Consider the following 10,338-nt stretch of genomic DNA (forward strand, 5'->3'; position numbering starts at 1 on the left):
TACAACCTAGGGTTATGATTGTGTCTCCATTTAAAAATAAACAACACAATATAAACTACATACACACACCCTTATTTTCGGTTTTATGCATAAAATGGAGAATCCATTTTATTTTGTTATTTGTCAAATTTGTCACATGTAACATGTTACATGACATGTTACAATGCAATGTATTTTTATCATATTAAAAATCAACATACTTATAAAATGTCATTTACAAAATCGACTAGTAATTCGTAATTACTTGTACCAAAAGTGTTCCCGAGTTATAAACTACAACATTATGTATTTATAATAATTTATTCATTCCGTTTCAATTGTTTCTGTAAACAATAATTTCATCTAAGTAATAAAACAATTCGATTACTTAGACCGTGTCTCATTTAATCATATTACAATAAGATACGTAAATTATACTCACAAAATTATCCGTCAATTTTAAGCAATTTAATTAACTCGTATCGGTATACGATTAATTAAATAATCAATTAAGAGTATTTCCCTATAGGTATGACCTAAGGGGATCAATCGATCACCACCGTCCGCACGACGTAATGTCAAACTCTAGTCAGCCAATCATTACCGATATGTGTGGACCAGTTGACAGTAAAATATTACATCCCACATGTATTCTTAAAATGAGATTTAAACATGTGATCATCATGATCAACAGTTGTGATCGCATTATTGTCGGTGGACACATATTCCAACAGTCTCCCACTTGTCCTCGACAAGTGTGCGTCACCAATTATCTTGTCCTATTACTATCTCCCACTCAATGCAAGGTGTCTTTCAGGTCGTACTTGCAAGTGATCATATTGAGAGTGGTTTCCTCGATCTGGAGAATAACTGATTGACCGGAATTATCCACCATGGATACCTTCCGAGCGTGGCCACGCATTTCCAGTTCATTACTTCTCGAGTGGCCCTGAGATATTGTTTTAATCCTGACAAAGGGGTGGACAATTTCTATCGCACTCATTCCCTTCGACTAGCCACAGCCATCATAACCCAAAATATGCCCATTTGACCCCATTTACGAAGGTCGTAGTAACACAAATCAAAGTTAATCTGAAACTGTGCCATCTTAGGCGAACAGTCTTTAGTCAAAAGTATCGACTCATTAGAATACTATAGTAGCTCCACTACTACAATTTAAGGCTTCGAGAACGCCCCTTAGAGAACGGTTAATAGCGGAACCGGCCTGCTTCTTATTTTTAGTCTGGCGCGCATGCAAGATTCCATTAGAGAACGGTTGCTTGTTTTAACCGTGCTCTTAGATTAACAAAGAGAACGGTTAGAGTTGACCAACCGTCTTAATTAAACAAATAGACTGGTTAATTAGCGTAACCGTTCTCTTAAATAAACAAAGAGACCAGTTAATTAGTGTAACCGTTCTCTTAAATAAACAAAGAGCACGGTCATAATCATCGACCGTCCTGCTTTAAATCCCTAATTAGATTACAAGTCTACAATAGACTTGCCGTTAACAGTCACATCTCCAAATCCGATGTTGGTTAAAATCACCCAAAATAGGTTTAAAACTACTCAACCCTAATTCCCTATCACACTACTGACAAATACACCACAACTCCTGTGCTCTAACACTCGTACGCTGTCGACTATCACTCCTCACTCCTCACGTACGACCACCACCGCACTCCACCCTACCAACGCCGCCAAATGTTTACTCTGTAATACTGATAGTCGCCATCGTCATCGCTGATAGTCGCATACTTGTGTCTCTCGATTTTCACTAGGTTCTTTTATTCTCCTTCTCATATTTCAATTTCTTTGTTGATTTTAGTTACTGATTTTATTTATTATTACATTAGTTTTATCTTTTACTTTATTATTTGATTGTGATTTGATGAAATTGCTAAGTTTTGGGGGAAAGTGAAACCCTGTTTTATCTTAAACACTGCAACCTGCCTGCCACCAGTCCCTTCACCAGAGTCGATCCGACCATCATGGTATTTTCGAACTCTAATTACTTCAATTTTTTATATTTTTTGTTTTATTTAATTACGGTTATGTATAATTAAAATTTAGGGTTAATATAATTCAAAAATTTGCAAACTTGTGTCCTCTAATTAAAAATTTGGGTCACTTAGGTACTCTTTTGTGTATGTATTAAAAAAAAAAAGAGTAGTATACTGCCCTTGTGATGTAGTAATACGGAGTACTTTTCTGCAAATTGATCACAATAGCCCTCTCTTCAAACAAACTTGAACTCAAAAAGTAGAATATAAGAGTATTTAAACTGTGTATTCCTGTGCAACATTCTACAACTGTGTTTCTTTCATGTCTACTTCATAGTAGCAGCCTAGTAGCCCTCATACAGTCAGATGGTAAGCGTAACAACTGTGTTTTCGAGAGAAGATTTGGCAAAACCTTAGCTTTTCACTTTCCCTAAGAAGCAAGCTCTAGCCATTGCTGTCAAGAATGTTCCTTAGGCCTTGTTTGGATGGGAGGATTGGGAGGGAAAGGGAGGGGAGGGATACAAAATTCCTTGTTTGGATAACAAAATGGGGTGGAGGGAAATGGAGGGGGAATGATTTGGAGAGATCCATTTTCCCTCCTCCAAGGCAAATCAAAATCCCTCCACAATAGGAAAGATTTGGAGAAAAAATGTATCCAAACAAGCAGTTTCCATTCTCCCTCCCTTTCCTTTCCCTCTATCCCCCTCCCCTCCCCTTCCCTCCTATTTTGCTATCCAAACAAGCCCTTAGGCTTTGGAGAATCACCTGTTCTCATGAATGACTTAAGTTTTATGATTTGACAACTGAATTTTACAGTTGAAGAGACTTCAGTACATTTTTTTTCTTCTGTCTCCATCTTCTATGAAATTATCATACCTCAAGACTAGTCTTATTTTTCATAGCTTGATAAAATCCCTCATCTGATGAATGACAAGCATAGTTTCTGAAATTGTAATAGGAGTTTAAAATAAGTTATGAATAACTTCAAGTCTATTCCTTTCATTAGTTTTAAGTCTTTAATTGGTTATCTTGTTAGCTTGTTTTTCTCATTGAAATTTGGGACTCTATAATGTTGTTAGAATTGACAATTCCCTTCTTCCGCTTCGTTTCAAGTATGATCGCTCACTATTTTGCTATATTTTTAATCTAAATCCGTTTCTTTGTTTCAATCATACTCAATGACGTCAATTTAGGTATGGATTGTATTTGTTGTAATTGTAGGTAAATTTGAGTTTGTTCTACTAGTGTTATATTATTAAAGACTGAAAAAGAACAAGGCAATGAATGCACAAATGAAAAAGTCTTAAGTTTGTTGAGTCAATTAATACAAAGTTTCAGGTACTTGTTCTGCCGCTAAACTATTTCGTGCACAAATGTATATTTTCGGTGGCAATAATTGGTCTCATGGAAGTTTGGACATTGTTTCATGGGAATGACTAAGGTGGCAAAGTAAATATCAGTTTGTAGTGACGGTACTACCATTGGAGACATTATGTTGCAGGTTTTGGTGGGGAGTTTATATTCTCCCACAATGCTTCTCTAATTATTCATTACTTCGTTCATATTTATGATTTTTTATCATTAATCATATGGTTGACGATGAAAATGTTGGTTTTGAGAAGGTTTGTTATGGTTACCATCTCACATTCTTCATAAATCATAAAGCTTGTGGCGATGTTAATAATATAAGTTCATCACTTAATACTCCCTTCGTCCCAATCATTTGTTTACCCCCTCAAAATAAATAAAAATGTTAAACAAATGATATGTTCCTTGGTCGTCCCAATCATCTCAATTAGCTAATTGAAATCTTGAAAATTTACTCCATATAATATGTTGTGTAGAGGTGATATTTTACAACCGAGGTAGTACTGATATACACGATGATGTAGTAAACCTATAGGATGTTGTAGTTTGTTGGTTGTAAATATAATCCCTATTCCCTCCCAAGAGCAGAATGCATCACATTCTCTCGGCGTTTGTTAATATATTCGAAAAATCGTATGTTCCTTGGTCTGGCAGCGGTGACGTATGTTCAGCCCAACGCAAAGATTGTAGTACATAATCGGTCCTAGTTGCAATGGATTTTACTGCGATCAGTTCACGCCAAATTCCAATCAAAAGCCGAAATTATGGACTGAAAATTGGAGTGGATGGTAAGATCATAATCTGTTATGGCATAATATAAGTCTCTTTCTATACATAGTTTGTGAGTTTGATGTTTATATTCAATTCAGGTTTACTTCATTTGGCAATCTGATACCTTATCGACCAGTTGAGGATCTGGCTTTTGCAGTTGCACGTTTTTACCAATGCGGGGGAACCATGCAAAACTATTACATGGTAATACTCGCTTTGTCTAACTTCAGCTTTAGAAGATGCCATAAACAATGCACTGAAGTCTCTCTTTTGTGTCGAACAGTACCATGGAGGAACTAACTTTGGACACGCAGCTGGTGGACCATTTATTACTACAACTTACGACTATGATGCTCCAATCGATGAATATGGTAACCTTAAGTTGCAATTGCCTTCCAATATAAAGCTATATGAAGCCTGTTGTCTTCAAATAATAATATTGATATCCCTCCTTTCCCTCCTTTTTTATGTAGGAATCGTTAGACCGCCAAAATGGGGCTACTTACGAGACGTTTACAAGGCCATAAAGCTCTGTGAAGCAGCAATGGTTGCAACAGATCCCACATACACATCTCTTGGATCAAATTTAGAGGTATGATAATTAAAGCACTGATTTTTTTTTGTTTCATAGCAATGTCAAAAAATGTCATATTCAAAATAATTATATAAATACGGTTGGGAAGTTCTAAAGTTCTAACGGTACTTAAATGTTGATCGGATTTGATTTGTGTTCCAGGCATCTGTGTACAAAACAGAATCAGGTTTATGTTCTCCTTTATTTGAATAAGGAGTTGCCTATATAATTTGGAAAAACAGGCCAAGTCAAGTGCTAACTAGTAACTACAGCCAGAGGTCAGCTTTATTTGAATAATTAGTCGTGTATTTTTACTAGATTATTGAACAATATTAATTACTTTATTAATTTACTTTCAGATTTTAGACTAAAATAAGAAATGATTTTGAGCTTCTTATTTGCTTAAGTTTAAGCTTTTGTCCCCGGAGCCTTAATAGGGAGTACATGATAAGATTGGCTATGAGTACCGCTTTTGTCAACTCTTTACCTCTTTAATTAATTGCTGTTGATAACTCGTGTGGAGTTTTTTGCCTTGCATATGAGAGTAATCTAGTACATTTGAGCTTCCCAAAAGTAATGGTGGATGAAGACGAGGTACTGGATATTCTAGCTGAATTTACACTTCATTTTAAGCCCAAAAGTAATGGTGGATGAAGACGATGATTACAGTTTCCTGATGTTCAATTATTGCACTTAGATGCGACTAAGTAATGAGGATTTAGGGATCTTTATTTATGTTTTGCAAGTATTTTCGATATTTGTAGCCTCTAGGCTCTTAAAAACATGATAGGACTTTGTATATTTTTTCAAGGATTTGTCCTTATGAATTCAAATTAAATTTGAAGGCTTTTGTTGCGTAAAACATACTGGAGTTTCTGAATTATAATGCAGGTTTAATTTTTATAAGCTATACGATTCAATCGTGTAGGGGTTACGATACAAACAGAAATATTTTTTTAAAAAAAAATGTCATGTTCAAAGAGAACGGTTACTTGTAAAACCCGTTCTCTTTGAAATTAACAAACAGGACGGTTGTATCATTCACTGTTATCTTTTAAAAGGTAAAACAAAGGCGCCAAATAAATCGACAACTTTATCAAAGAGACCGGTTCTCATATACAAGCGTTCTCTTTGATATATCAAAGAGCACGGTTATGGAGCGCAACCGTTCTCTTTGAACTTGTAAATTAAGTACAGGTTCACAAGGGTATATTTCGTATATTTAATCAGTTGATTAACGTTTACCTAATAACGGTTGGCTTGCTAGAGAGTTTGACGTTATTATCATACAGATGGCGGTGATCAACTGGTCCCTAAAGGTCACACCTATAGGACGTGTTTGAGAAATGTGGTTATAGAAATATAATTACATTGATGCCCAAAATGACTAAAAAGTTAGTCAATGTGTTGATGAGATAATTATTTAATGAAAATTAAATAATATTAAGTTGAGACGAATTAACTGTCAATTCGTAAAATAAATATAATAAGTTATATTTAATTAAATATATATAATGCTAGCTTGGACGAATTAATCTGTTAATTGTAATTAAATATAATCAGTTGTATTTAATATCAACAAGCTGAATGTGTCATAGTGGTAATAGGCGAATATCAGTTTTGATATTGTTCTTAGGCCAATTTTGCTAGGACCTGAGGTTAATTCTAAATTCTTTTACTTTTGTTTATGTATTTTATTTTATGACCTTAGATCATCTTTATTAAATCGTTATAATCCTTCATGTTAAAGGGAAGTATACAGATTATTTCCCTCAAGTGGTATCAGAGCACTAGGCTACGATTTTAATCTTGATGATTTTCATAAAAATTGTATGTAAACATAACCTGATTTTCGAAAAAATTAGGGTTTCTTTTTGTGATTCGAAATTTTTTTATTGTGCCGTTTTTTTTGTTTGATGATATATAACCAATTTCTATAGATCATATAATTGTTTTTGATGAGTCATAATTATATACATATTTATGCCTCCCCCTAATTGCTTTTGATACGGTTTTCGTGCTAGTTTATATCATTTACATGCCTTTTAAGTTAGAATGTCGATACTTCCGCCTTTTGATGTTTAATGCAGGAATGATGTATTTGAGGAGCAAAGGAATGAAATGGGCATCACGGAGTGAGCATGAAGGGATACACGAAGCATGGCACGAGAATCCATAAGAACGAAGGAAGAGAAGTTAAGAAAAAAACACGAAGAAAAGAGCTTCTTATTACAAGTGCCTACTTTGAAGAGCCATATCTCGAGTTCTACAACAGATTTTCAAGTAATTTTAATTGGAGGTGAAAGCCTATCCTCTTAGCTTTCCAACGCCGCGAAAATCGCTTGTTTCTGACAAGTAACGAAGAAATGGCGGCCGTTTGAAGTTCAGTGCGCGAAGCAGGAAATTGGTGCCTCGATCGAGTCAACCTTGGCTCGATCGAGGAACTTCATGCTCGATAGGGTCACTCTCGACTCGATCGAGGAACCAACCTAATCAACTAAATTTCGCAATGTCGAGAGTTGGGTGTTCTTGAACTTTGGTGCCTCGATCGAGTCACCCTTGGCTCGATCGAGGAACCTTCCAGTTTTATAATTCCCGCAACTTTCCTTAAGTCGCTTATGTATTGCTATAAATACAAAAACTCGTACCCTAGATTATTTTATGCTTTATTTTCAGTAGGTTTAATATAGCTACCTTAGAAAACTCTCTAAAATACTTAGTTTAGTTTATTTATTGTTCTTACTTCCGGATCTAGCTATTTACGGTATTGTTCTTAATCTTTCCTTTATTATTAATCATTTATTTCATTGTTCATCTTTTATGCTTGCAATCATGTTTCTTATTAATGTTATTGTTGTTCTTCTTTCTATTATGCGTAGCTAAATCTATTATCTAGGGTGAAAGGGGATCTAGGTTGTTAGAAAAAGGATTATTATGAACTGATTGCTAAATTGCTCTTAATTGTTGTTTGATTATCGTACTACTTCTAATTAGTTAATTACTGATCAGAATTGATTAATTAGTCTTGCATAAACTAGGATTATCACCGACCGGGTTAAGACTAGTATAGGCCACGATAATTGAATAGAGATAATTTAATGATAGCGACCGCATGTTAAATTAGATCTAAAAGAAATATTGAATCGACCGATCATATGACTTTCAACAATATACATTGCTCAATCAATGAATTAAATTCTACCCTTTGACGACGACCTAGTGAACCCGATCCCTAGACCTTTTAATATTATTGTTATTCATCTTTTATTTACTTGCAATTAGTCGATTAGCATACAAACAATCAAACCCCCAAAATTGGTTACCTTAAGACGGAATTAAATATAAACAAACTAGATAATCACCGCCTCCCTGTGGATTCGACCCTGACTTACCGCTAGCTATTTTGTTAGCAGTAGTTTAGGTTTACTTTGATTAAGGTGATACGACTTTAACCTTATCAAATTTGGCGCCGTTGCCGGGGAGGCAACAATTGTTCTGTTTGTTTCTGATTATTTTTGTCTTTTGTTTCAGGGAACTTCAGTTCCTTGAGACAGTTTTATCTTTTCTTGTTGTTTTCGTGTATGCCCAGTCTAACAGTTAGAGATCCTACCGTTTGATCCCGAGCCGAAAAAGACTTTTCGCTACTGATTAAAAATTTCAAAGAGAAGTAAGTCAAGTGGAAGACTTGAGTACACTTGACTACGAGCGGTATACTTTCGCAGAAGACTCGTCCTTAGAAGAGGACACACTTATTTCTGTAGCTGTGACTTCTACAACACCAAAGATGCCTACATTAGCAAGTCACTCCGAACCCACGATCGCTTCAATTCCTAAAGGCTTCAAGCTCCCTACCGCTGATAAGGGAACTTTTGAGATCAAGCCTTCTTACATAAGCTTGATAGAGAGGAATTTATTTGGTGGAAAAGCAGGAGAGGACCCCGCAAACCATATGGAGAAATTCGTTACTTATTGTTGTTCTATTCCTTTAACAGCTGGGGTGTCTCAAGATCAGGTCAAGCAAACTCTCTTCCCTTTCTCTTTGAGAGATGATGCAGCTGAGTGGTTAAGGGACTTAGACATGGAGACCGGCGCGATTACCAACTGGACTTCTCTAGCTCTTGCATTCTACAAAAGGTATTTTCCACCACAGAAGACTAATGCATTGAGAAGTCAGATTACAAGTTTTAAACAGGGTCCTACGAGGATTTTAATGAAGCTTGGATACGGTTCAAAAGACCGGTGCGTCCGTCCCTCACCATGGTTTTGAGATTTGGTTCCTTTGCAACCAGTTTTACAACGGTTGTATGATGATCATAGAGCTTTACTTGATTCTCATGCTAATGGGAGATTCCAAGATAACACTAATGACAAGAATGCTTGGAAGTTGATTGATCGATTGCTACTCACACAAATGAGTATGGTAACCCCGGAGGAAGTAAGAGAGGAAGTGGCTCAGATAGTGCGGTCGCGGCACAGTTGGAGACTATATTGGCTCAAATAGCTGAATTGAAGACTACCCGATCCTTGGGTAAGCAAGAGATGGTTCATATGGTTCAACAAGAAGTGTCCTGCGAGAGATGTGGGATAGATGGCCACACTGCGGCCAAATGTATGAGTACTATTGAGCAAGTTCATGCTTTCCAATCTTTCAAGCAAGGTACACCATATTCTAACTTCTTTCAAGTTCCTCAACAAGGTACCTATATTATTCCTCCAAATCGTGGTAATCAGCCACAAGGAGGTTATCAAAGGCCAAATCAAGGAGGTTTTCAACAATTTCAACCTCCTCCTCAAGTTCCAAGTAATGAAGTATCGGAGTTAAAAGCTCTATTGCAACAAACTTTGATGATGCAGCAAAAGCAAACGGCTCAAATCTCCGAACTTATGGCTCATAATAAGATGTTGGATACTCAAGTTGCTCAAATGGCGGCTCAAAATCCATCAAAACAGTCCGGTCTTCCTCCTCAAGGTAAACAAGCTCATGAGCAAGTTAATGCAATTTCTTTAAGGAGCGCTACTTCTTATAACGGTCCGGACATGCCCATTAAAGATGATGAAGCTCCATACATGCATCCTAAGGGGTTGGGAAATTTGGAGCTAAGTGACGATGAAAAAGAAACTTTCAAAGATGAAACACGAGATTTGACGAAAAGCAAAAAAGACGAAGGAGCTGAACCTGCAAAGGTTCCTCGATCGAGTCAGCCCCGGCTCGATCGAGGAACCAGCATGCTCGATCGAGTCACCTCTCGACTCGATCGAGGCACCTCTTCGACAGATGGCGGTGTTTCAAAAGATGTTTCTAAGGTCAAGCCAGCCGAGCCCATAACTATTTCTCTACCTTTTCCTCATCGACAACAAAAATCCAAGCTGGATAAACAGTTTGGAAGGTTTATGGAGGTAGTAAAGAATCTTCAAGTGGCAGTGCCATTTACTGAATTGGTAACTCAAGTGCCGGCGTATGCTAAATTTTTAAGAGAAATCTTATCAAAGAAGCGGTCTTTTGATGAAGTGGAGACAGTAGCATTTACTCGGGTGCGCGGCCGCATTAAAGCTAACTCACCACCAAAGCTTAAGGATCCAGGGAGTTTTTCTATTCCTTGTCATATTGGTAGTATAGCTATTGATAGAGCCCTTTGTGATTTA

General features: G+C 36.5%; 1 protein-coding gene across 2 annotated transcripts; it reads left to right on the forward strand.

Annotated features, from left to right (window-relative positions):
- Positions 1-1,644: 1,644 nt before the first annotated feature.
- On the forward strand, positions 1,645-5,554 carry LOC141626669 (beta-galactosidase 8-like). Of its 2 annotated transcripts, none has more exons than XM_074440369.1 (6): positions 1,645-1,760; positions 4,005-4,138; positions 4,220-4,325; positions 4,405-4,492; positions 4,595-4,713; positions 4,858-5,554. In XM_074440369.1, the coding sequence occupies exons 3-6, from the start codon at positions 4,308-4,310 to the stop codon at positions 4,906-4,908; spliced, it is 276 nt and encodes a 91-aa protein (XP_074296470.1). In that variant the 5' UTR covers positions 1,645-1,760; positions 4,005-4,138; positions 4,220-4,307; the 3' UTR covers positions 4,909-5,554. The 2 variants fall into 2 exon arrangements, with proteins under 2 accessions (XP_074296470.1, XP_074296469.1); XM_074440368.1 differs by lacking the exon at positions 1,645-1,760 and adding an exon at positions 3,333-3,483.
- The last annotated feature ends 4,784 nt before the right edge of the window (positions 5,555-10,338 follow it).

The sequence above is a fragment of the Silene latifolia genome, chromosome Y (genome assembly GCF_048544455.1).
Source record: "Silene latifolia isolate original U9 population chromosome Y, ASM4854445v1, whole genome shotgun sequence".
Lineage (NCBI taxonomy): Eukaryota > Viridiplantae > Streptophyta > Magnoliopsida > Caryophyllales > Caryophyllaceae > Silene > Silene latifolia.

Bases quoted from the DNA above. Each gene is read 5' to 3' on its own strand.
- LOC141626669 (XM_074440369.1), top strand. The intron at 4,493-4,594 runs GTAACCTTAAGT...TTTTTTATGTAG, and splicing joins TGCTCCAATCGATGAATATG to GAATCGTTAGACCGCCAAAA. The intron at 4,714-4,857 runs GTATGATAATTA...TTTGTGTTCCAG, and splicing joins CTCTTGGATCAAATTTAGAG to GCATCTGTGTACAAAACAGA.